This window comes from Heterocephalus glaber, unplaced genomic scaffold (assembly GCF_053883595.1).
Source record: "Heterocephalus glaber isolate CG9 unplaced genomic scaffold, H.glaber_assembly_v1.0 deba00001564, whole genome shotgun sequence".
Lineage (NCBI taxonomy): Eukaryota > Metazoa > Chordata > Mammalia > Rodentia > Bathyergidae > Heterocephalus > Heterocephalus glaber.
The window spans coordinates 1,649,433-1,676,809 of NW_028258351.1; the positions used below are offsets into that span (position 1 = coordinate 1,649,433).

The 27,377-nt window shown below is 39.8% G+C and overlaps 2 protein-coding genes across 14 annotated transcripts in view; one reads left to right on the forward strand and one right to left on the reverse strand.

Annotated features, from left to right (window-relative positions):
• Window positions 1-5,341, reverse strand: part of Tubd1 (tubulin delta 1) — a 100,608-nt gene extending 95,267 nt beyond the window's left edge. For 3 of the 10 annotated variants that reach the window (XM_021248766.2, XM_087191855.1, XM_004870366.4), the window contains exons 1-4: window positions 5,099-5,336; window positions 4,070-4,374; window positions 1,337-1,484; window positions 510-726 (exon numbers count right to left, since the gene is read on the reverse strand). In XM_021248766.2, the coding sequence (XP_021104425.1) occupies window positions 510-726; window positions 1,337-1,484; window positions 4,070-4,238 (534 nt within the window). In that variant the 5' untranslated portion in view covers window positions 4,239-4,374; window positions 5,099-5,336. Of the gene's footprint in view, window positions 1-509; window positions 727-1,336; window positions 1,485-4,069; window positions 4,375-5,098 lie in introns of all 10 variants that reach the window. The other 7 variants (XR_015443249.1, XM_021248768.2, XR_015443250.1 and 4 more) reach the window with 5 other exon arrangements.
• Window positions 5,342-5,504: 163 nt separating this feature from the next.
• Rps6kb1 (ribosomal protein S6 kinase B1) overlaps window positions 5,505-27,377 on the forward strand; it is a 35,563-nt gene continuing 13,690 nt past the window's right edge. For 2 of the 4 annotated variants that reach the window (XM_013067698.3, XM_004870374.4), the window contains exons 1-4: window positions 5,505-5,737; window positions 16,502-16,551; window positions 17,718-17,838; window positions 19,359-19,427. In XM_013067698.3, coding sequence (XP_012923152.1) covers window positions 5,597-5,737; window positions 16,502-16,551; window positions 17,718-17,838; window positions 19,359-19,427 — 381 coding nt within the window. In that variant the 5' untranslated portion in view covers window positions 5,505-5,596. Of the gene's footprint in view, window positions 5,738-6,237; window positions 6,359-16,501; window positions 16,552-17,717; window positions 17,839-19,358; window positions 19,428-27,377 lie in introns of those variants that run through there. The other 2 variants (XM_004870371.4, XM_004870373.3) reach the window with 2 other exon arrangements.

The window sequence follows — 27,377 nt, forward strand, 5'->3', positions numbered from 1 at the left end:
CCAGGCTGATATTTATTTTCTCTCTCTCCTCCCCCCCTTTCTTCCCTCTTTCCTTTCCTCCTGATGCTCATTCCTTCCTTCTTTTCCTCCCTCCCTCCCTCTCTTTTTCTTTCTTTTTTCTTCCTAGTACTAGGGATTGAACCCAGGGAGCACTTAATTACACTGTCAGCACTCTTTGGTTGTTTTTTTAATTTTGAGACAAAGTTTTGCTAAACTGCCCAGGGCGGCCTCAAACTTGTTCTCTTCCTGTCTCAGCCTCCCAAGCAGCTTAGATTAGAGGTGTGTGCCACTATGCCCAGCTTCATCTTTGGAATTTTAAAAAACAGGACAGACACTTCATATGTTTGGAAAAATTTAAGCAAAATTAGATGAATTATTCATGAAAGTATCACATTTACAATCTTTCCTAAAGATATAATTTAACATTTCCAAAGAAATGATCAGATCCAGCTTTATTCCCATTCATCTCAACTGAAAAGAAAACAGATTGTTAATTAATATGCTCATACCTCACCAGTTCCATAGGGCCATATAATCTGATTCATTTTCAAAGCGTTTGAATAGTGATCGTGTAGATGCTGTGTAAGGAAGGCTCCCAGCCCTGATCCTGTGCCCCCGGCTATACTCATTATGATGAAAAAACCATTCAAAGAGTCACATTTCTCCACTTCCTTCTGGATTAGGTTCATAATGGAGTCTTCATGCTTGGGTCCATGAACAGAGTAACTATGTAACGGTAAAAGAAACAAACACAAACACCTTTCAATTTAACCAGAGAGATGTGACGCAGAGGTCAAAGACTCAGGCTAGAAAGATCTTTCTAAAGCTATGGAAGTGAACTAACACTCATGAAAGGTACAGGTGCCCTGATTGACCACATTTAAAATGTACCAGTTAAATAAATTTAGCAGGTGAAATGGACCAATTGAAGAGTGGAGTGAATTTATAGGATCCAGAAGTCCTTTTTTTATAGGCTATACCTTTATTTATTTATTTTTTATTTTTGGTACGGGGGATTGAACTTTGGACCTTGTACTTGAGAAGCAGGCAGCAGCACCACTGAGCTAAACGCCCCCCCCCTTTTTTTGTGGTACTGGGGATTGAATTCAAGGCCTTTTTACTTTCCCCTTCCCTCCCTTCACCCCCTTCACCCTTCCCTGTTTACATAAGCTTTGTTTCCACTCTTTCCTTCTTTTTCTCATTTTTCCTTTCCCTTCTTTCCTAGAAATTTCAATATTATATTCTCAGTCTATCAACTATGTAGTTGTAACTACACTGTCTACTAATTGGTTGTGCCAGTGTAACGAAACTAAAAATCATGAGGAATTATTTTTACCCATATGCCCAGTTGTTTCCAGAACCCTGCTTCTGACAGAAGCATGCATGCTGACTGTACTTCCACTGGCCAGACTGGGCAGCCTTTGACAGCACGTGATTGATAACTTTAGGTTCCATGTCAACAAGCACGGCCCGGGCAATTGGAACTAGAGAGGGAAAGTACAATAAAAAAATATCATGTCATATTAAGGTATCTTGGAGCATAAACTTCTAGATCACCTAGCTATATTCCCAGCCCTAAGTTCAGGAAAAAAAGTAAGGAGTTGGGGAAAATACTATCATATTGCTTAGGAATGCTGCAGCTGCAGGGAAAGGCAGATATTCGTACAGTCCAGGATTCTGCTAAGCACCCCATGCTAATATGGTCACTTGGTTCAGCTCTAAAGACATCTGTGGGGTGCTTACCATGTGCCATGTTCTGTGCTGGGAATAGAGAGATGAAGGCAACCTCAAGGACTGGTGAGAGAAATAAAACATGTTGACCTGCATCTCTTTGTGGTGGCACACACCTGTGATCCTAGCTATTTGGATGGCTGGCTGAGGCAGAAGGATCACATGTTCAAGGCCACCCTGGGCAACTTAGTGGGACCCTGTCTCAAAATTAAATAAAAAGGGGATGGGTATGTAGTTCAGTGGTAGAGTACTCCTGGGCTCAATCCAGTACTGCCAAACAGATAAACAAACAACAAAAACAAAGCACATCAACACTTAATCATAGTGCAATATATGCCCCACAACAAATCCATACCAAAGAAGCAGCATATTCAGAGGTACAAAATATCATGGGCACAACATACAGCTCAGAATTATCAAAGCAAAACAAAATAATAGAGCAGAGGAGATAGATGTCAGATGGAGAGGACAGGGTAGAAGCGATGGATGGAAATGGAAAGAAGGCATAACTCTGATCTTGGAAATCCTTGTAGGCAATGCTAAAGTGCCTGAACTTTACCTTTTAGGCATTGATAAAGCACTGAAAAATTTCAAACAGTGGAGGAAGAGTCGGACGTCTATTTAAAAAAAAATTTGGAGGGGTTGGGGATTTAGCTCAGTGGCAGTCGTCCCTGCCTTGCAAGCATAAGGTCCTGAGTTCAATCCCCCATACCAAAAAAAAAATTTTTTAAATCAAAGAGAAACCTTTATTTTCAACAACTATGCCTACAAGAGATGGTTCACTGATCTACTATAAACAAGTCTCTCTTCATACACAGCACCAAAGTATACATTTAAAAAATTAAGCTGGGGATTTAGCTCTGTGGCCCCCCACCCACCTCACAAGTACAAGGTCCTGAGTTTGATCCCTGGTACCAAAAAAAAAAATTAAAAACCACACAGCCCAATCCACATAACTCGGACCATGGATTTTTTTTTTTTTTTTTTTTTTTGGTACAGGGCATCAAACTCAGGACCTTGCTCTTGCAAGGCAGGGGGCGGAACCACTAAGCTAAATCCCCGGCTCTGGATGTCTTTTTTTAAAAATACAGCAGTGAGGAGGACAGATGAGATGCACATGAGATTCCAGGCAGGGAAACCCCAGGTGTGTGGAAACAGTGCAGGTAAGAGTCAGATCTAAGGCAGTGACAGTGAAGGTGGGGAGGGCAGAACTGTTTCAAGAGATATAGAGGGCTGAAAATGAGCAGATCTTGAGCACAAGTTTTAAAGAAAAGATAATGAAGGGCTGAGGATTTAGCTCAGTGGTTCTGCTGCCTCGAAAGTATAAGGTCCTAAGTTCAATCCCCGGTACCAAAGAAAAGAAAAGATAACGAAAACCTTGCGTATGGAGACAGGAATTTGAGAATCAAATGGGAGTGAAGGTGGAGATGTTTACTAATCAGTCTACAGCTTAGAAGAAAGACTGTGCTAAAGGTATGAGAGTCACTGATGTGAAAAGATACAGCACAATATAAGTGACTGAAATTGCCCACAGAGAACTATACCTGAGATGCAAGTATCGGATAGAAAAGTTCCGAGCCAAAGGAGGATTCAGCTTAATAGTTAATGTTATCAAACCCAGTAATGCAGTTAAGTGAAGAAAAGAAAAGCATGGTAATTAGGAGGTTTTGGAAACATTTCTTAGTGCAGCTTCAGTGGCACTGTGAGGCAGAAGCAGGATTATAGCTGGTTAAACAGGGTTCTCCTTTGAGAATCTTTGTTGAAAAGGCAAAAACAATAAGTAAGAAGATAGGCTGGAGGGCCGGGGATTTAGCTCAGTGGTTTCGCCACCTGCTGTGCAAGCACAAGGACCGGAGTTCAATCCACAGCACCAAAAAAAAAAAAAAAAAAAAAGAAGAAGATAGGCTGGGGGTGTAGCTCAGTAGTAGAATATTTGCCTAGCATTCATGAGGCCCTGGGTTGATTCCTCAGTACTACCAAAAACAACAACAAAAAGCTATAATCAAGAGATAAGTTTTGGTTGACTGATTATATTTATTTATTTATTTTTATGGTGCTAGGACTCAAACCCAGGGCCTACTGGGCATACTGGGCATGCGTTCTACACTAAGCTACATCCTAGTCCATTTCGTTGGTTGGTGAGATCTAGGCATGCTTATGTGCTGGGGGAAAACGCCCCTAGAAAAGCTAAGGTTGTTAACATAGAAACAGAGCGCCAAGTAAGTGCAAAGTCATTTCCCAGAGAGATGGGAAGGGATGGGGTTCAGACACTTGTGGAAGGTCAGACCTTGAAGAGGTTTGTGTCAGAGTAAAGGAGAGGACTGTGGACCGTACTTACCTCCTTTTTCCTCCCTGAAGAATCTTTCTTTGCAAGACGCTTGATATGCTTCATTCTCTCTCTTAGAGCACAATCCCTGGGAACTCTGTGAGTCAGTAAACAAAGCGTTGAACACTTCAAAGCCAATCTGGTTGCCACACTGACCAAGCTGCACTGTTACTATTGACATACTAAGCCACACAGTAGGGCTGTTCCTTCAAAAGGTGAGCAACTGGCCAGGGATTTAGCTCCGTGGTTTCCCCACCTGCTGCACACACGCAAGGACCCGAGTTCGATTCCTGGTACCAAAAAAAAAAGTCAGCAACCTGTAATAGAAAAAATGCAGGCTTTGAGAACCACCACATTAAGAATGAGAAAAAGATGCTGTATTATACATCAGTAAAAAGTAATTTTAAAATGCCATGTATGTATACGGTATTATAAATGAAATTCTTCTCTTGCTTTCCATAGTTCTGGCATCTTGGATTTGCTGTGTGAAAAATCCATTCATATACAGCTCAATTGTTTTCAAAAAATGATTTGTATTTACTGTTTTCCTAAGTATGCATTTAAAACAAAGCAAAACAAGATAAATGCTGAATGAAGTAATTAGTACTTCATCAGAATCAGTTCAACAAACATTCAATTAACATTAATTTTCTCTCTTCAAAATAATGACATTGTCTTTCCACCAACCACTTTTCTACCCTGATAGCTATAATTAAGACTTTTAAAAGACTTTGTGTTTAATTCAGGTAATACAGCCAAGATGGAACCTGGAGAAAGACCAATGAAACAGTAAGGCAGATTGTATTTTTAACAGCAAAGAGACAATTTTTGATAAAGACCTCACATGAGGGCCACACAACACTCAATACTGTTACTTAAACAGTATTTTCAAACCGGCAAAGTAGGTAATAGTATCTTCATTTTACAGGTAAGGAAACTGGGGCTCTGAAAGGTTATTTGATTTCCCAAGGCTAACAAATAAGGCCAGGACTGTTCCTTGGTGGGAACTGGCCTTAGGAGGACGTCATTAAACCCACTCACCTGTAGACCTCTGCCCCGCGGTTTCCGTTGGGTTCAAACTTCAGAGGACCAACCTTCTTACTATGCGCATGCTCACTTTCAACACTCAAAAAAGCCACTGAGAAGGAATGCGCATGTTCCTTTCCCTGAAGAATTTTGCTTTTTAAAAAAAAAAAAAAAATTCAGAAAGGTCAAGTACGCATGTTCAATTTCAATTTATCAACTTCAGATACGGTACGCATGCTCTGTCCATCCAACTCGCTCTCTCGCAAACAATACGCATGCTCCAGGCTTCCAGAGCGGCTTCTGTTGGTTTTGTGCGCATGTCTCTGCCGGTATCTGGCTCATGGAGCTAGTTCTACGCATGTCCATTGCCCATACGTAGGCTTCACGGAACTCTGTACGCATGCTCCAGCGCTGAACTTGACGAGCCAGTCTAGGGCCTAGGCGCAGACGCATTGAGCCGAAGCAGCCAGTGATGGCGGCAGCAGCGACGGTGTCTGCGGCGGGTCCGGGCCCATGAGGCGACGACGGAGGCGGGACGGCTTTTACCCAGCGCCTGACTTCCGAGACAGGGAAGCTGAGGACATGGCAGGAGTGTTTGACATAGACCTGGACCAGCCAGAGGACGCAGGCTCTGAGGAGGAGCTGGAGGAGGGGGTGAGGCCCGGGGTCCCGGGGGGGCCCGAGGTGACAGGGTCGGGGCGGCATCGCAGACCCAGGAAGCTTGGTGTGTCCTAGAGCTCGCAGACCGTGGGGGGCGCAAGTAGTCTTCTGGCGGAGCTGAGGCGCCGTGCTACCAAAAGATACAGGGAGCGGACAGGGCGGACCTGGCCCTAGGTGTGAGGTCTCTGCGGGGCTCGCAGGTGCGGGTTGCGCCCTTATCCCCAGAGCAGCGCAGCCCCGAGCCACCTGTTTGCGGAGACGAGAATTGGCGCGTGGTCGGTTTCCGAAGCTGTTTGACTTGAGTGTGGCGGGGTGGTGTACTTGGCGCGGGTGGTGTGAGCATGTGTTGGGAGTGGGGGAGGCTACGCTTGCCTGGTGTCCCGTAAGTGCAGGTGAAATATAGAAGGGTTTCCCTCGGTTGGTAAAATTTCAAGTCTTAAATCTTCAGACCTCCCACAACCGCCTCTCTTCTCGGCCTGTCGCTTCTCTCCTAGGAAGCGCTCAGCTGTTAGAAGTGACAGCTGAAAACTTCTGTCGGGAGTAGCGCTGCCGCTGCTGTTACAGCCACCAGGAGTTTTATTTCGGGAGCAAGGGGGCTCTGCTGCATCTTCCAGGGTTTGTTTGTTTGCCTTTTTTTTTAAACCCCCTCCCGTGTGACTTTTTAAAAAAAAATTATAACGACACACGGCATTTGTAACTTATTCCCCTAAGTTGAAGATGTCTATATTTTTTCAGAATAATTTATGTAATTTGGTGGTGGGAAAAAACCAGTCTTGACAGCTGTGATTTGGCTTGCCAAAAATAAATTGCTTGAACTGAGACTTGTGAATAGTGGTGTGAGGGCTTTCCTTGCTGTAATTTAGGGTGCTAAATTTAGGCTTGTTTATCCTAATGCACATCTTGTTTTTTTTACCTTTGCCGTCTTACTAGTTTGTCATTTTTTTCCTAAGACATATTTATTGAAAAATCACAAAATTGAAGTTCAAAAATGATGTTGTCAAACTCACTGTGGACAAATGATCATCAGTTATTACTTCATGATAATTTAGGTCCTAAATCTCATTGTCTTATGAGTACCTGAATCTATGACTGATGTCAGATGTTTGCTGTAGCTGCTATTCTTTTTTTTTTTTTCTCATCCCCAGTTTTCCTTTTCTGGCAAGTAAATCATGTCCTACTGCTGACAAAAGATCGAGATGCTAACTACATAGAACTTTAAGAGAGCCAAAATAATACTATTCTTTTCATAATCAAGTCAATCAAAATCACACAGTCTAGAAAATATTGAGCTAGGTACTTTTTTTTTTTTTTTTTGGTACTGGGGATCGAACTCGGGTCCTTGTGCTTCCGAAGCAGGTGGCGAAACCACTGAGCTAAATCCCCGGCCCTAGGTACTTTTTTTTTTTTTTAATGAGACAGGGTCTCACTTTGTAGTTCAGGCTGGTCTTGAGTTCACTATGTAGTCCAGGCTGGCCTCGAACTCACAGCGATCCTCCTGCCTCAGCCTCCCGAGTGCTGGGATTATAGGCATGTGCCACCACACCTGGCTGAGATATGTGCTTTTTAAATTGATATATTTTCTTTTTCTTTTTTTTGTACCAGGGATCAAACTCTGGTCCTTGCACTTGCGAGGCAGGTGGTGGAACCACTGAGCTAAATCCCCGGACCTAAATTGGTATATTTTCTAATGGAATTCCAGTTAGCCTCTTAATTGGACACTAAATACAACTTGAAACAAATGCAGAATTACTTTCCTTATGTGTCTCACTCTGATCAGTTACATTGGTTCCATATTGCGGTGGCTTTGGAGAAAAAACTGGATAGGAAGGATGCTTTATGTCTTTATTAGTTGAACTAATAGAATTCCCAGACTACTGGTTTATCCTCTTTTAAAAGTATGGGCCGGGGATTTAGCTCAGTGGTTCCACTGCCTGCCTAGCAAGCACAAGGTCCTGAGTTCGATCCCCGGTACAAAAAAAAAAAAGTACAATATCGAGGGCTGGGGTTTAGCTCAGTGGTTCAGCTGCCTGCCTCTCAAGCTCAAGGACCAGAGTTCAATCCCCAGTACCAAAAAAAAAAAAAAAAAAGTACAATATTGAGGGTCAGGGATTTAGCTCAGTGGTTCCGCCACCTGCCTCACAAGCACAAGGTCCCGAGTTCTATCCCTGGTACAAAAAAAAAAAAAAGTACAATATTGTATTAAGATTCCTGTTTTAAACCAGGACCTCATTTTTTTCACTTTCTTAATATGTTTCAAGAACAATTGGTGTTCCAGTTTTGCCCTACTCCTGAGTTTTGTTTTGCTAGGTACAGCAAGTAGGATTCTGAAAGGGTATGGTGGAAAGGACCAGGAAAAAATGGAAAAGTGAAAGAAATATGGCCACTACATTAGGGAGGGGAACTTTGGAGAAAGAACAGAGGTAATTAAAGAGGATCTTGAGGAAGAGCCTTAAGTAAAGTATACCTCACTTAGCAATATTTTTGGAGTTGAAATATTTTTGGTTTGTTTTTGCAGTACTGGGGATTAAATCCAGGGATACTGTACCACAGAGCTATATCCCTAGCTGTTTTTATATCATTTTGTGACATGTCTTTGCTAAATTGCCCAGGTTGGCCTAGAACTTGTGATCCTCCTGCCTCAGCATCCTCAGTAGCTGAGGTAACAGGCATGAGCCACCATCTCCAATGACAATGTTTTGTTTTTTTGGTTTTTTTTGTACCAGGGATCGAACTCAGGTCTTTGCGCTTGTGCAGCAGGCGGTGAAACCACTGAGCTAAATCCCCGGCATGGACAATGTTTCTTTTATTTTACTTATTTTTGAGACAGGGTCTTTTATATTTTGTAGTTCATACTGCCCTTGAGCTCACTATTCTTGTACCCACTGGTTTTAATATATACTACTATATCCCTCTTAAGCAATGAATCAGGGCTTTTAAAAAAGTTAGGTGGCAGGCCGATACAAGTTCCCAATGATGAATGTAACTGTATTGTATACCTAAAATGTACCAGTAAACTTAATGAAAAAAAAAAGTTAGGTGGCAGGCATTCAATTTTGTTCATAGATATATCAGTTTAGTCTCATCATTTACCCTCTGAAGAATTAACTAAACTAGCTGGGCATGGTGGTGAATGCCTGTAATCCCAACACTGAGGAGGCTGAGGCTGGAAGATTGCCTTGAGTTCGAGGCCAGCCTGGACTACATAGTGAGACCCTGTCTCACACACATAAAAAAAATCAACAAAAAACCAAAAAACTAAGCTATGTAAATACACTTAAATAAATAAGATTGACTCAGTGTAACGTACCTAAAAAGACATATATATCTTTATTTATTTATTTATTTATTTAGTACTGGGGATCAAACTCAGGACCTTGTGCTTGGGAGGCAGGCGGCGGAACCACTGAGCTAAATCCCTGGCCCTGATATATATCTTTAAATAGGGTTAGTGACCAAAAAAAAATGATGCTACAGTTCTAAAAATACAGCACATCTAGTTTAAGTGCATCTAGTATTAAGTCTCTAGACACGGAGTGTAAACTCGAATGACTAGATCCTTGGCAGTGAGTAACACTGACAGACTACATTGCCACAAACTAGCAGATATGCCAGCATGTTGCTAGAATACTTTATGTGCTTTATCTTGTGTAGAGTAGAAGAAAGTGTCAGATTAAGCAATTTACTCTAGGTCTCAGAGTCAATGAGTATGGCCAAAGAGATGTGAACTTACTTTTGATACACTACAAAGAAACAAGGCACAAAATCAGCAAGACTAAAAATTGCAGTCAAGCATCTGTGCAATAAAATTTGTTACATTGAATCAGAAAAATTTAAAACTGTGATTGTGGGCAATCATCTTACCTATGCCTCAGCTTTCTTAGTATAAAATGAAGTAAAGCTACTATGATATGAGCCAATGTTAAGAAAGTTTTCATATAAAGTTATAAATTCACAATAGGAGACAGTAGATTTTCTAAAGAATTTAAACCTCTCATAGTTCAGATTTTTTTTTTATTTCTAGTACGAGGGATCAAACCGAGGACCTTGCCCTTGCAATGCAGGCTCAGCGCCACTGAGCTAAATACCTGGCCCTTATTTCAGATTTTTAATAAGAATTTTACTATTTCAGAATAATCTGGATGTCATTCACTCTGCTTGGGTTTCTAATCCAATCTTACTCCTACTTTTTCCTCTGTCCACCTTGAGGCAACTCTTCAGAGTAAGACACTCAAGCTGGATGTGGTGGTGCACACTTGTAATCCCAGCGTTTGGGAGACTGAGGCAGAAGGATTGCTGGCCGGCCTGGGCTACATATAAGTGCAAGGCTGGCCTGACAACATAGTGAGGCCCTGTCTCCAAACAAAGAAGAGTACTGTAGAAAACAGTAGTGCAATTTAAAAAAAAAAATTATTTTTGGCAGTGCTATGGATTGAGGCCAGTGCATATTAGGCAAGTACTCCACCCCAGGCTATATCCTTGTCCCTGTAGTTTTTAAAATCCTTACTTTTTATTCCAGTTCAAAATTTGAAATAATCAGAGGCATACTGCATAAGTTTCAGGTTGGAAAAATAAGAGGGTTTTTTTTTTTTTTCGTACCAAGGATCAGACTCTGGACCTTGCACTTGAGAGGCAGGTGGCGGAACCACTGAGCTAAATCCCTGGCCCGGAGTTGTTTTTATTTTTGTCTTAGAACTGGGGATTGAACTCAGAGCCTTTGCAGTGAGCTACATCCTTCAGCCCTTTTATTATTTTTTATTTTTTATTTTTTTGGGTATCGGGGATCAAACTCAAAACCTGGTGCTTGTGAGGCAAGCACAGCTCCACTGAGCTAAATCGCCGGCCCCAGCCCTTTTATTTTTTGAGACAGGGTCTCCATAAGTAGCTGAGTTGCCCAGGCTGGGCTCAAACTTGTAACCTTCCTCCCACACTCTCGCAGTGTGCTGGCATCACAGATCTATACTGTCATACCTGGCTGTATATCAGATTTTCTTTTTCTTTTTCCCTTGCTCTATCCCTGCCCGCCCCCCTTTTATACTGGGGAATGAACCCAGTACCTTTGTACTGAGCTACACCCCCAGGCCTATATTTTAAATTTTTCTTTATTTTTTTATTTTTGGTTTTTTGAGACAGGCTCTTACTATGTAGTTCAGGCTGGCCTTGAACTCACTGGGTAATCCAGGCTGGCCTCAAACTCTCGGTGATCCTCCTGCCTCAGCCACAAAAGTATTGAGATTATAGGCATATGCCACCCTGCCTACCTATTTTTTATTTTGATTCAGGATCTCCATGTTGCCCAGACGGGGCTCAAATTTGTGATCTTTATTTATTTATTTTCCGTCTTTGAGATAGGATCTCACTGTAAGTTCAATCTGGCCTTGAACTCACTTTGTAGCCCAAGCTGGCCTCAAACTCACAGCAATCTTCCTGTTTCAGCCTCTTGAGTAATGGGATTAACATGTTTGCACCACCACGACAGCTGGATGTCAGATTTTCATTGCGCTAAAAGTTTAATTTTATTGAAGAGCAAAGTATGTATAGAGAGTATGTGTTCAAGGCTTCATGATTATGAAAGTTTATAGAAAAACGTCATTTTTTTTTTTTTGGTACCAGGAATCAAACTCAGCATCTTGTGCTTGGCAGGCAAGCATGGCACCACTGAGCTAAATCCCCAGCCCTGAAATGTCATTTTTAAAAAAAATTAAATTCTTTTATTGGTACATTGTAGGTATACAACACAGTTACATTTCTCATTGGGAATTGTACCTTTACATAATGCATCTTGGTTCTTATTTTTTCCCCATTCCTAGCCCTCCCTTCACGCCCTCCACCCTTCCCTATTTACAAAGACTTTATTTCCATTTTTTCCATTTCTCATCATTTTTCCTTTCCCTTCTTTCCTTTCCCCTGCCCCTCCCACTACCCCTACCCCTTTGGACCTTGAAATGTCATTTTTAATAATTGTCTTACACATAATTATGAAGCACCAATTATTTTTAAATGGCCTAAGATTAATTAGGGCAAGGTTTACCCCTTTCTCCCAATTCATCTGAATTACTGAATCTTATAAGGAAATATTTGTGAACAGCCAGGCCAATGGACAATTTACTTTTTTTCCCCCAAATCTTTTGTAGTTTTTTTGTTTGTTTTGCAGTGTTGGGAGTCAAACCCAGGGCCTCAACCCATGCTAGGTACGCTCTACCACTGAGCTATACTCCCAACCTTGGATAACTGATTTAATAAATATTTGGATTAAGGATAATTTCACCCATTGTGGGATAATTTTAATTTTTATGAAATCTGCTTTCTTTCATTGGGACTTTAGGCATATTAATTTGAATTTATGCCACATTTTTAGTTTAAAACTTTGCAAATAGTCTTTCTGGTGGGCTGGTTAGAAACACTGTATCTTGTGTAGTACCTTCCATGAGCAGGATTCCATTTTGTCAGTCATAGTGGCACACAGAAAAGCGATTGGATGCATGGTAAATCTTAGGGCAGCAGAATAATTCTGAATAGTTGCTTGTGAAAGAATGTTGTCAGTACGTATTGTACCATGTTAGCTTGATTCTCCTGGTGTAAGACATTTCTAAAGGTAACCACGAAATTGCAAAAAAAAATTGTTCCTCAAAGGCTTCTACTCTAGTAGGTAACTAACGGGTAGGAAGTTTCAAACACAGATGCAGGTGGTGTTACAGGCCTGGCCAGTTCCAGAAATGAAACAGCCACAGGGCATATCTTGTGAGGTGGCTTCAAAGTCATGGTTCAAGGTTAACTACTCTGCGATCTTTAATTTAGAATTAAGTAAAATTAACATAAACAATTACGTAAACCAGTTTTATCATATTTTAGAGGTTAGTCTTTGGTCCCCTTTTTTTTTAATATTGGGGATTGAACTCAGGGTCTTTGCACTGAGCTATATTCTCAGCCCTTTAAAAATTTAAGACAAGGTCTCACTAAGTTTCCCAGGCTGACCTTGAATTTGACAGTCTTCCTGCCTCACCCCAGGTGTGAGGCACCATACCCCCCGGAGCCTTTTGTCTTTAAATCCATCATAGGTGATTATGTGGAGCAACAGATGCCAAAAAAACTAACCATAGCCATCTCTTCCTCCTCCTCCTCCTCACAAAAACCTTATGCAGTTGAACTGTAAGAATTACTTTTCTTGGGGCCCGGGATTTAGCTCAGTGGTTCCAGCACCTGCCTCGAAAGCGCAAGGTCCCGAGTTTGATCCCTGGTACCAAAAAAAAAGAATTACTTTTCTTCCCTTTTCATAATGCCCCATCCGTTTGTCTCATGAAACATGCATCCTGTTTTTCATCCTGACTAGTTCACACCATGAGCAAGTTATGACTAAAATTTTGTGGGATCTCTCTCAATCCCTTTCCAGAGCTTGCTATCTGGGCTATACTGGCATAGAACTCTGTCCTTCTGGCTCACCCTGCAAAGTTCTGGATTATAGGAGAGTGCACCATAGCTGACTTAAAATTTTGGGTGTTCATTTGAACAGTTATTCTGTGGGAATACTATCAGTTTTCATTGTGTACCTTGGCTGTATACTGATACCTAAGAAAGATATGCCTTGGTGTGGTAGCACTTGCCTGCATGAGATTCACAGTGAGTTTGAGGCCAGCCTACTACTATATATAGCGGAGATCCTATCTCCAAAAGCAGAGAAAAGAAAGAAAGATATGTTCGGGGCCAGGGATTTAGCTCAGTGGTTTCGCCGCCTGCTGCACAAGCACAAGGACCCAAGTTCGATCCCCAGTACCAAAAAAAAAAAAAAGAAAGAAAGAAAGATATGTTCACCTAAATGTCCGTCCCCCCCCCCCCCCCCCCCCCCGGTACTGGGGATTGAGCCAAGGGCTATCACACTGAGCTACCAGTCCCTTCCCACCTTTTTTTGTTGTTTTTGTTGGGGGTTTACAGAGTTTTGCCAAGTTTCTAAATTGCCCAGACTGGTCTAGAATTTGAGATCCTCCTGACTCAGCCTCCCAGTGTACTGGGATTTATAGTCATGTGCCACCAGGCCCAGCCCTAAGTGTCTTGAAGTCTAGAGTTTTTACAGGTTGCTTGAAGACTTGTAATATTTTAGATCCTGTTCTCAACTGAATGATATTCTTTTGTGTAAACTGAGTTTTAATCAGACTATACTCAATAATACTCATTTAAAAACTTTTATATCAATAACTGAATTTAGAGTTGTATAATGTTTTCTTTTTGTTGTGGTGGTGGTTTGTTTTTTTGTTTTTTGAGACAGGGTATTGCTTTGTAGTTCAAGCTGGACTTGAACTCTCTATGTAGCCCAGGCTGGCCTTGAACTCTAGGCAGTCCTCCCATAATATAAAAGAGGAGAGCTGGGTGTGTTACCACATGCCTATAATCCCAGCATTTGGGAGGCTGAGGCAGGAGCATTGGTGTGAGTTGGAGGCCAGCCTGGGGTAATAGTGAGATTATCTTTTAAAAAATTATTTAAAGAAAAGAAGAGAGGGCTGGAGATGTGTAGCTCAGTGGTGCTGCGCCTGTCTGGCTAGCACAAAGTCCTGAGTTTGATCCCGGGCACCAAAAAAAAAAAAAAAAAGAAGAGAAATTTAGTTTGACTCATGGTTTCAGAGGATCTAGTCCATGGTTGGCTGGCTCAAAGGCACAATTATCGCTGCAGAGGATGTGGTAGATCGATACTGCTCTTGGCAGCCAGGAAGCAGAGCACAGGGGAATAAGATTGGCAAAGAGATCCATCACCCAAAGGCAGCCCCAGACTCCTAAGACCACATTCAACTGTGAACAGCAGTGGTTTGATTGATGAACATAGCATCCCCATGATCCAGTCGCCTCACCTACCCAGGAGTCTCTTTATCTGGTCACAGTAACAATTAAGATTAACTGGGAGAGGAAATAAGAGTAAAAGGGGGTTTTTTGCACATGTGTATGCATTTTTCCCAGCACCGTTTACTGAAAGATTGTCTTATTTCTAATGAATGTTGTTGGCATCTTTTTCCTTTTCTTTTCTGTCCTAGGGTTTGTGTGCATGCTAGGCCAGCACTCTGCACTGAGCTGTATCCCCAGCCAATTCTTGGCATCTTTGTCAAAATCTGTGGCTGTAAATGTAAGGGTTTATTTCTGGGTTCTCATTTCTGTTCCATTAATCTACTTACCTATTGTTTTTGTTTTTGCAGATTACACAAGTCTCAATTATGATAGCTGAGTAGTAAATTTTGAAATCAGAAAGCATCAGTCCTCCAACATTGTTTCATGATGGTATTGGCCATTTTGGATTTTGGGGGCCTTGCATTCTTTTTATTTTTTAAGAAACTGGGATCCCTTGTATTTCTATATGAATGTTAGGATTAGTTTGTTAATTTCTGAGATTTTGACTGCATTCAGTTGAATCTGTAGATCAGTATTGCTGTATTAACAGTGTTAAGTCTTTTTGGGTTTTTCAGAGACAAGGTCTTGCTCTGTAATTTAGGCTGGCCTTGAATTCACTGTGTAGCCTAGGCTGCCCTTGAACTCACAGTGATCCTCCTGCCTCAGCCTCCCAAATGCTGGGATTACAGGTGTCAGCCACCATGTTAAATCTTTTGACCTATAAATATAGAATACCTTTACATTTATTTAGTTTTTTTTTTTTTTTTTTTTTTTGTACCGAGGATTGAACGCGGGTCCTTGTTCTTGCAAGGCAGGCGGCGGCACCACTGAGCTAAATCCCCAGCCCTATTTAGATCTTTAAAACATTCTCAGCTCAGTTCTATAATTTTTAGTGTATGAGTCTGTAACTTTTTTTTTGTTTTTTAAGACAGGGTTTCACTATGTAGTTGAGACTGGCTTTGAATTCACTTTGTAGCCCAGACTAACCTTAAATTCATGACAATCCTCCTGCCTCAGCCTGAGTGCTGGGGTGCACCACCATAGCTGGTGTTTTCTAAACTATATTTATACTATTGTGAATGTAGTTGTTACTTTTTTTGTTTGTGTGTGAGACAGGGTCTCGCTATGTCATTCAGGCTGGCCTTGAACTCACTGTGTAGCCCAGGCTGACTCTGAACTCTAGGCAACCCTCCTGCATCAGCCTCCCAAGTGCTAGGATTACAGGCATGCACCACATCTGGCTGGAGTTGTCACTTTAATGTCATTTTTATGTTCATTGCTAGTGTATAGAAGGCTAATTTTTCACTCATTTGTTCTTTGGTCATAATAAAAGTTTGAGAGCATGATTCCTATTTGAGCATGTTGCTTAATTATTTTGTCTTAATTAGCTACATTGTATAATACATATCTTGGACTGGTGTAGTTACTTTAGGCTTAGGTCATAGCATTTTATTAGTCTGCCTAACGGGATGGTACCAGAATAGCACTTTGTATAACTTATGTGATTTAATAACTCATAATGAGATTGTAATGCCTTTAGTTTCATAATACATAAAATATATATATATATATTATATATATATATATATATTTTTTTTTTTGGTACTGGGGATCGAACTTGGGACCTTGTGCTTGTGAGGCAGGTGGTAGAACCACTGAGCTAAATCCCCGGCCCAAAATATAGAGAATTTTTTGTTGTTGTTGTTACCAGGGATCAAACTCAGGACCTTGTGCTTGTGAGGCAGGCAGTGGAACCACTGAGCTCAATCCCTGGCCCAATATAGAGAATTTTTAAGTTGTTTATTTAATTGTCTTTCAGTTATGAGATAAAGCATTAAGCTTCTAAACTTTATGTTTATGAGATTATTTCTAAAATTTTAACATATTTTTCAGGGTCAGTTAAATGAAAGCATGGACCATGGGGGAGTTGGACCATACGAACTGTAAGTTCATATGTGAAGATTTTCACTGTGCTTTCTTTCAAGTAGTTTATGCTAGTTGCAGTCGCCCATCAAGTGATTCCAATAACGTGTTCTTAAATACCTAGTCATATTTGTAGACTTGCTTTATTGAGTTTGGCTTGAAAATCTGATCAATATAATGACATAGAGGTTTTGTATTGTGTATAGATTTGGAGAAAATAATATTCATGATCAGAATATCAGACTGAGTTCCTTAAGAATTTTTATTAGTTTAATATAGAGAATTACATTTCCAACCATTTTTAACTTAAAACTTTCAAGGAATTACCCAACATCATTCAGAGATTTGTGCAGTCTTGGGGTTTTTTTTTTGTTTGTTTTGAGACAGGGTCTCACTATGTAGTTCAGGCTGGCCCCGAACTCACTGTGTAGCCCAGGCTGGCCTCGAACTGCCTCAGCCTCCTGCATGCTGGCAATCACAGTCATGCGCTACCATATCCAGGTTCAGATTTGTGTAATCTTAAATCAGTCATTTTAAACAGTTTCTGGTAGGTGAATGTGGTGATTAATTTGCTCCATACCCCACCCTAGGTAAAAAGCTTTGCTATGGGAGGAAACTGAGGAAACTGAGAAGATAGATCGCTCACACAGGAAGCATTTAAATGACAGACACAATCGTCACCCATTTTGAAGTCTTTAAATCAGACCAATAATACAGAGAGACAGGCAAGGGAAAAAGCATGGATAAAATTTATTAGCAAGAGTTTTTGTAGCACACAGATGAACTAACTAATTGGGTAGTTTTAAAAAGATTCTAGATTGTCTGTCAAAGCTGCTAAATGATGTTAGATAATACCTAATCTCATGAACATTTTGAATGAACTAAATTTGAATAACTGGAAGACTTTCTTTGTCAACTTAATAAACTTGTTCTAATTTGCCTTAGTGTGGGGGTGTTTGATGCTTATGAAAATAATCAATAGTATATTCTGTGAACAAGCGGATAAACAATTACAGTCCCCTGCCATGTCAGTGAATTATCACTTACTACACAGATACTAAATTTATTGTCATGTACTTTTTCTTTTACTTAATTGGGTTCTAGTTTTATTTCTCCTTTCTAACAATATGCTAAAGATAATTTTAACTTTTTGCAAATTTACTTTTGGTTTTGCTTTTTTTCCCAGTGGCATGGAACATTGTGAGAAATTTGAAATCTCAGAAACTAGTGTGAACAGAGGGCCAGAAAAAATCAGACCAGAATGTTTTGAGCTACTTCGGGTACTTGGTAAAGGGGGCTATGGAAAGGTAGGAAGTGTTTCTGAAATGAGACCTGTTGTGTTTCTTGAATAGATTGATTTTTAAAACCTTTCTCCAGCAGTCAGACTCTTAGCCGTCAGCAAATGATACCAGGGCGACTTGGTGTGATGGGATTAGGAAATTGAGTTTTCCTTACTCTTCCTGTCACCACACATGGAAAAATCTGACACATGATAGGTATTCAGTCAGTATTTTTTACATAATAAGCAACTGTGTAAGACAAAATCTGTTATTAAAGAACTGATTCTTTCCTTTGGTTAAAGGGTATCTTGTACAGGTATCTTCTTTAAACACAAACAGACCACTTCTTACTTTCAAGAGATATGTACATTAAATTACTGTTACTGAGACCTTAATTTGAATTGGTATTCTTTGTTTTGTTTTGTTTTTTTGGTACCGGGGATCGGGGGATCGGGGATCGAACTCATGTCCTTGTGCTTACACAGCAGGCGACGAAACCACTGAGCCTAAATCCCCAGCCCATGAATTGGTATTCTTTGATTTGAAGTATCTGGAGAAATAGTTAGGAAAGGAAAGAATGTAAGAAGGAAGAAAAAAATGTATTTTTATAGTTTTGCCCAAGGGGCTCTAATTTAATGCCTTGCGTTTGTGATGTTCTGCCCAAGAAAACTTACATCTAGCCATTTTGTTTCAAAAGACAAAATTTGGATAACTTGCTTAGGATTAAGTTTAAGAACTGTTTGTGCTATTGGGTAGTGTTAATTTTTGTGAAATGTGACATTTGTAGCTTATTCTTAAACTTAAGGACACATTGTAATCTGGGGTTTTTTTTTGATACTGGGGATCAAACTCAGGTACTTGGGCTTGTGAAGCAGACAGCGGAACCACTGAGCTAAATCCCCGGCCCTGTAATGTGTTTTAATCATTCTGAATGTGCACACATGCATTTTGAATTTCACATATTTCAGCTGTTGCATGAAAATTATAGAACTAGCCATTTTAATGGAATGGGTAAATGAGGATTTCCTGTCAACTATTATTAAATAGTTTTATGTGAATTATGAATGACAGCACAGCTGGAATAAATTTATAAACTATTTTATAGTTTTTTAGTTTATGGTGTTCCTTAGAACCGTGACTATGATTTGTTCTAACTAGGATTTTATACATAAAGTACTGTGTGTGCTCATCATTAGACAGTCATTTCCCAGCCTTGCCACCAGGTGGCAACAGATGAAGCAGGAAGGTCCTGGTTTACCAGATTTCACTGCAGTAAACCTTAAAATGCAGTCTGTTGTTCTAGCTGATCATTTTTGCATTCAATCCTTCACAGTTAGTTTTTTTTGGGGGGGCGCGTTACTGGGGATTGAACTCAGGACCTTGTGCTTGCAAGGCAGGCCGTGGAACCACTGAGCTAAATCCCAGCCCCTTCATAGTTTTTACAATATAAACTACTGTATCATTTGTTTTTGATGCAAAGGAATTAAGGAATATGACCCACATAGTTTGGCTTTTAATAACACACAAATTCTTATTTCTTTATCCAGGTTTTTCAAGTGCGAAAAGTAACAGGAGCAAATACTGGGAAAATATTTGCCATGAAGGTGCTTAAAAAGGTGATTCCTCACCATCCCCCTTGTTCTTCCTTCCCACTAACACCCCCCATAATGCTGGGGATTGAACTCAGGGCCTTGCACGTGCTAGGCAAGTACTCTGCCGCTGAGCTGTATCCTTAACCCTACTATATAATTATAAAACCCTACTTATCTTTACTTAGTGATAGAAAATTTTGGTTTAGCTGGGCATAGTGGTGCATGCCTATACTCATATCTATGTGGGAGGCTGAGGCAGAAGGATTATAAACTAGAGTCGTGCCTTGGTAACAGAGCAAGACCCTGTCTCAAAATTTTAAAAGAAAATGAAAAAAATGGGGGGGGGATAAAATTCCTAGTTCAAAAAATGTGTTTCTGGAGGCTGGGTTGTAGCTTAGTGGTAGAGCATGTGCTTTGTGTGCATGAAACCCTGGATTCAGTCCTTAGCACCAAAAATAAAAAATAAAAATAAAAAATTTCTAACATAATGATTGTTTTAGAGTGTGAGATTTGTTTTGTTGGTTTTATTAGTTTTATTTCTGCTTGATGAGGGTAGAAAGAGCACTTTCAGCTCTTCTCTGAAATAATCTTGTAGTTGTTTTTAATCTTCCTATTATGATTGAGGATTTTAATTTTGTGGTACTGAGGATTGAATCCAGGGCCTTGCACATGCTAGGCAAGTGCTCTGACACTGAGCTATACCCTCAGCCCCACAGTTACAGATTAAAATCTTGAACCTTTGTGCTGAAGTGCATACCCAGCCCTTTAAAATTTTTTTATTTTTATTCATTCATTCATCCACTCATTCATTCATTTATAGTAATGGAGAGTGAACCCAGGCCTTCACACTTAGATACCTCCCCAGCCCTTCTTTATTTATTTTTTTTTATTTTGAAACAGGGTCTCACCAAGTTGTCCAGGTTGGCCTTGAATTTGTGATCCTCCTGCCTCAGGCCTCCAGAATGTAGGGATTACAGGTGTGTGCTACCATGCCTAGCTCCTTTTTCTTAGTTTATCTCCTGTTTTTTTGTTTTGGTGACTATCTCCTAGTAGTACCTTGAGAAAGGGTATAGGAAGCCACATTTAAAAAATCTGTTGTGTATTTGAGAATGTCTTTATTACAACTTTATACTTGCTTGATTGGGGATTGTGTGTGTGTGTGTCTGTGTGTGTGCGCATGCGCGCAGTGCTGGAGATCATGTTGGCAAGTATTCTACCACTGAATCATACCCTCAGCCTCTGTGTAGGGTTTTGATGTTGAAAATCATTTTTACTCAGAATTTGTTCCATTTTCTTTTCTTTTTTTTTCTTGAGATAGGGTCTCACTATGTAGTTCAGGCTGGCCTTGAACTCACCATGTAGCCCAGGCTTGGTCTCAAAACTTGTGGTGATCCTTCTGCCTCAGCCTCCCTAGTGCTGGGATTACAGGCATGCACCACCATCCCTGCCCCTCCATTTTCTTGTATATTGAGAGTTTCTGTTGAGAAGTCTCTTGCCACTCTGACTCTCAGTCCCTTATACATGGCTTATTTTTCTTAAAAGTATTTGAGATTTGCTCTTATTTCTTGTGTTCCAAAATCTGATAGTGATGTGTCTTGCTTTGACTTTTAGTTTTATTCTTTTAATTTTAAATTTTCAGGCCTTCGGGTCTAGGAAATTTTATTTACATGATTTCGTTTCTATTGCTTTTTCTTCTTGGAATTGTGATTAGTGAGATATTAGACCTCCAGGACTGATCATCTAATTTTTCATATCTTTTTCATCTGTCCATTTCTTTGTCCTTTTGTTTACTTTCTTTTACTGATGTTTTGTTTTGTTTTTGGTACTGGGGATCGAACTCAGGTTCTTGCGCTTGCGCAGCAGGCAGCGAAACCACTGAGCTAAATCCCCGGCCCTTACTGATTTTTTGTTGTTGTTTGCTTATTAGTTATTTTCTGTTACTGTTTGTGATTTGAGACAGTCTTGCTGTGTAGCCAGGCTGTCCTTGAACTGTCCCATCTTTCTGCTTCAGCCTTCTTAGTCTGGAATTATAGATCTACATCACTGTGTCTGGCTTACTGATTGTTTTAGTGACTTTATTTTCTAAGATTTTAAAAATTACAATTATTAATGCATATTAATTGTACAGATTAATGGGTTTCGCTGTGACATTTCTGTACATGTACATAATGTGCTAAATTTATGTTTATGCATAAAAACAAAATAGTATATATTAGTGGGGAGCCATGTAAGATTTCAGTATATGCATGCCAAAGTGTTTAAATCAGGTTAAACATATTTATCTCCTAAAACATTTGTCATTTCTTTTTGGCAAAACTTTCAAAATCCTGTTTTTTCTAGTTTTTTTTTCTTTTTTCTTTTTCTTGTCCTTTTTTTTTTTTTGGTACCAGGGATCGAACTCGGATCCTTGCTCTTGTGAGGCAGGCAGCGAAACCACTGAGCTAAATCCCCAGACCCCCCTTTTTTTTTTTTCATGATGGGGTCTCACTTTCTTCTCTCTCTCTCCCACCTCCTTGTTTTTTCTTCTGATTTATGAAGATTTGAATATGTACTCCAGTCTTGTTCTTCTCATGTCTAAGTCTTATCACTTGGTTGTCTTCACTGGCTTTGTGCTGAGTAAGTGACCAGTAGCCCAGCCGTCAACTCTTTGATCTTTACTCCACCGGCTTTCATTTCCATTCCATGTCAAGTTCTTCACTCCCTTCATTTTTCATTTTAGTTTGAATCCAGTCTAATGAACATAATTGGACACTTCATTTATTTGCTATCCCCATTGACCTTATATTCAGAGAAATCCTAACCTGAATCAGCTCAGTTGTCAGTGCTCATTTATTCTCATATTTCAGCTACTGAGCGTTACTGGCAGAAATTACATAAACTCGTACATTGGTATTAGGAAAAGTTCACAATCCGCAGCTACAGTTTATGATTCCCCACTCATTTGGATCCTCAGGACTACCAAACCAACAAAAATATTTTTGAGACAGGGTCTCGCTATGCAGGTCAGGCTGACCTCGAACTCACTGTGTAGCCCAAGCTGGCCTCAAACTTTGGGTGATCCTCCTAACTCAGCCTTCTGAGGTATGCACCATCACGCCCAGCTCCCCAACAGTATCTTTAAAATGTTCCTCGGTAACTCTTTCCGTTCTCAACAGCTCCTCCTTTTTCTTGTAATTGTTTTCTATTTATTTCATTTTTCCTTGTTATTTACCACCTTTTTTTTCTCTTGTATAGTTTTTTTTTGGTTTTTTTGTACCAGAAATTGAACTCAGGGCCTCGCACTTGCCAGACAGGCGTTGTGCCACTGAGCTACATTCCCAGCCCTCTCTTGTATAGTTTTGTTTTGTTTTGTTTTGGTCCCGGGGATTGAACTCTGGACCTTGTGCTTGCCAGGCAGGCAGCGGAACCACTGAGCTAAATCCCTGGCCCGGTCTTGAATAGTTTTAATGAGCATTATATCTGGTGAGTATTCTCATCATCCTTTCCTCTGGAGATAAGCTCTTGTGATAGGCTTTACACTTTTACTTTCTATAGGAGGAAATATGTAACATATAACCCATTATTGCAAGTGAAATAGTTTGTAATACCTGTTCTGTTTCTGTTTGAATTCAGCACTTTATCATTAGAAAGTTATTTCTTAACAGTTTAAAAATTATAAATATGTTTTACTCTTTTGAGATAAAATTTCTTTCCTAAAGAATTTTTTCATATTATCAGCTCCTCTATTCCTTTTAGTCAATTGCCTCTTCCAGTTTGAGATCGTCAGATGTGATTTCTTTAACCTTCCTGTTCTAGTTCCTATCTCAATACCATATCAATTTTTATTTTCACTTGTTTTTACTTCTTTCTCTCCAGTCTTAGTAAAATATGTGTTTCTCTTCTTTTCTGAGGCCAATCTCTGGCTGTTTTCGACACCATTCCTTTTTGCCTATTCAGGGACTTTGCTCTGTCACTCTGTCTCTGTTTCTATCCTCTAGCCTGTTTTGGGGGGGGCCTTTTAAATTTGGGATTTTTAAAATTTGGAGGTTTTTTGTTTTTGTTTTTTTGGTACCGGGGTTCGAACTTGGGACCTTCTGCTTGCAAGGCAGGCAGCAGAACCACTGAGCTAAATCCCCAGCCTTGGAGTTTTTTGATGTTTGGGATTGAACATGTACTCTACCACTAAGCTATACTCCTAACCCTCCTATCTTTTTCATGCAATTATCTTAATGTCTCTGACAGATTTAGTTAAAACTTTCCTTTAATGAAGGTTGTCTCCCTTTACCTCTTTATAGATGAAGTAGGGTCCATTTTCAAGTTTTACTGTTTTCTTCAGTCAGTAGACTTTGACTTATTATTATTATTTTGCAGTACTAGGTATTGGACCCAGGGCCTTGCAGATGCTAGGAAAGTGATGTACCAGAGAGCTGTATCTCTAGCTCTTTTTACATTTTATTTTATATTTGAGACAGGGTCTCACTATGTAGTTCAGGCTGGCCTTGAGCTCACAGTGTTCCTCCTTCCTCACCCTCCCAGAATGCAGAGATTACAGGTGTATGATACTGCACCTGGCTGTGACTCTTCTGTTTCAATGAAACTTTTGTTCCATAGATCATCACTGACTTCCCAATTTCTGGATCCAGTGGTCTTTACTTAGTTCATCCTTAATATATCTCTGTTGCACTGAAGCTGTCAACTACAGCATTTTGAAACTCTTCTTTGACCACTGTGATTCTACTTTAGTTTCATTGTGTCTCTTAGTTGAGTTCTCATACTTTCCCATAGTTGCTCATTTAAAAACTTCAAACCTTGTGCTCACTTCCGCAGCACATATACTAAAAACTTCAAACCTCTTTTTTGTTTTGTTTTGTTTTGTTTTGTTTTGTTTTGTTTTGTTGGTACCAGGGATCAAACTCAGGACCTTGTGCTTGTGAGGCAGGTGCCGGAACTACTGAGCTAAATTCCCGGCCCTCAAACCTCTTGAATAGTTCAAAAATAGTGTGTTGACTCAGAAGAAATATTATGAATATTATGACAGTCTGTCTCATTATTTGGTGAGGTTGAGTTTGATCAATTGGTTAAGAGAATGTTTACCAGATTTTCCATGCTACAGGTACCTTTTTGCTTTTGTAATGAATAAGTGATCTATGGGGTGAAATATGATATCCTGACCCAATGATTTTCTTTTTTTGGTACCGGGGCTTGAACTCAGGACCTTGCACTTGCAAGGCAGGCACTGGAACCACTGAGCTAAATCTCTGGCCCCAATGATTTTATTATTCATTGTTTCTTGCCCAGTTCAGCTGTTAATGTAGTGATTATAAAATGGAGACTTTTCCATTTTTATTACTTTTTGTATTGCACTCTGTTAAGTATTTCTTTTTAAAAAGTTTTTTAAAGTCAGGGGGCGGATGGCTCAGGGATGGAGTGTGTAAGCATGCATGAGGTCCTGAGTTTGAACTCAGGCACCACAAAAAAGTGAAAGTAAGTGAATAATTTTCAAAAAAAATTTTTTTAAAGAATCAAAGGCGAGGGCCGGGAATTTAGCTCAGTGGTTTCACTGCCTGCTGCGCAAGCGCAAGGACCCAAGTTCAATCCCCAGTACCAAAAAAAAGAAAGAAAAAAGAGAGAAGGCAGGTGTGCTGGTGTGATAGCAAATTCCTGTAATCTCAGCTATGTGGGAGAATGAGTGGGCCAGTCACTTGAGCCTAGGAATTTCAGATTATCTTAGACTATATAGCTTCAAAACAACGGAATCAGTATGCACTTTTTTTTTTCTCGCAATGTGTTAGCTATTTCTGTCATCATTCATTCTGGTTTTGAAATTGTCCCAAATTTTGCTAATTAGAGCCTTATTAAAATGGCTTCTCTGTGCTTTTAACATATACCCATCAGTTTTTGATCACCACATTAATTTCCTGTACAAGAGAGAATAGGCTGCCTTGTACTTTCCCTGACTCTAGCCTAGAATCATCTGTTTCTCCAAGGAACTCTAGTTTCTTTTGGTAAAGAATGGTGTTGCTTACAAACTGAGATCTGGGTGGTAGCCCTGCTATTAAGCTGCCGTTTTTCCTGGCTCTTGCAGTGGACAGAGCTGGTAAGTTTTTGTTTTTAATCATGCTTACATATTGACACCCTAATTCCAGTCCAGTTTCACAGAGCTCTTCTTCCTTCTGTCCCCTTCCTCTCCTTTTCTCTTCCCAGTCCTGAGGATTGAACCCAAGGTGTCACATATGGCAGGCATGAACACTACTACTGAGTTAGTAGTAACACCAGCCCTCAGTTCATATTTGTATCTCCCTTTTCTACGGTGAAAACCTGTTAATAACAATAATAGTACTATACTTGTTTAGTTTTACCATACATGCATAATACTGTGAGAATTATAACACCATTACTACTAGTGTCAAATCACTACTAGCTACAAACTTGCTACAAATGATTTAAAATTTCTTTGTAATTTTTTTTTTTAAATTACACGTGGGCCACAAGAGCATGCAGCTACTTAAGTATCTTTTATCTCCTAGGGAAAATTTTTCCATGCAATATTAAATTTCTTTTTTTTTTTCTTTTTTCTTTTTTTTTTTGAGACAAGATCTCTCTATAGCTCAGGCTGGCTGGCTTTGAATATCAGTGTGTAGCCCAGGCTGGCCTCGAACTTGCAGCCATCCTTCTGCCTGAGTCTCCCGAGTGCTGGGAAAACAGGCATGCACCAGCATGCCTGGCCAAATTTATATATTTCTGATGTATTCAGTTTTATTTCCTTTCTCCATCTTTATTGACTTCATTTATTTTGAGAATGTATAAAACATTAATATGCTTCAGAAATCAACATCTGTAGTTAATATTTACAAAAATGATTTAGGCAGGAAAAAATAGGTAATAGAACTGTTAAGAGTACTCAGAAAGTATATTCAAAAATCCTCTTTCCTGCTCTTTCACTATTATTAGCTTGCAGTGTATCTTAGTTGTGTTCATTTTTGCAGATGCATGTATGTATTGTTACTTTCTTTCTTACACAAAAGATACCATACTATAGATGTTGCTGTACTTTATATACTCTTTTTCCCCTGGCTTTCATAAAGATGCTATTTTCATAGCTTCAAGAACACATTGTGTAGATTCCATAGGTTTTCAGCCAGTTTCCAAAGTATGACCATTTACATTAGTTTATTTCTAATATTCGCTATTACAATCAAGGTGGCAACTAATAATCTTGTGTACAGGTATTTGCTTCCCAGATGAGTAGCAGTGTACCATCAAGGTAACTTCTTAGAACTTCGACTCAGAATGTCCAAAATAGAACATCATTTTCCCAAAACTTTTTTTTTCCATTTTCATTTCCTGTCATTGACTAACACCATTGTCTGTCCTATCACTTAAGCAAAACCAGGGCATCATCATTTCTTCTCATATCTAATTATTCAGCAAGTACAAATGATGTACCTTTAGTCTTTTCATTTTTTTCCACTTTTCTTAGTTACAGGTCTTTTTAATTTCTTGTACCAGGCTTCTAACTAGTCTCATTTCTTCCCTAAAATGTCACACTGCTGCTAGTATTGCTAGTATTTCTTAAAGCCAGAAGATACTCATTTCACTGTCTCAACATACCTTCTTTGTCTTTGAGATAAGATTCCAACTCCTTTGCATAAATATCAAGCCTTCCATTTTCTGACCTCTGTCTTCTCCACCTTAATCACTAACCACTTTTTGCCTTACTGAACTACTTAGAGATCTCTGGACATTATCCTGTTCTGTCACTGTTATGCCCTCCACATTTCATTTCATCTTAGTAACTCTTCAGGGTCCAGCTTAAGTATCACCAATCACCTCCACAAATACATTTTGCCAGGTCAGATGGAATTCCCTGTTCACATATAGTGAACTCTGCTGACCTCCATTGACTTAATCTTTTTTCCTTAATTATCTGGGCTCCCATGAATACTCCTGCTTTGCTTTCTTGGCACAGAGTCTGAGCATAGTAGACGCTAAACA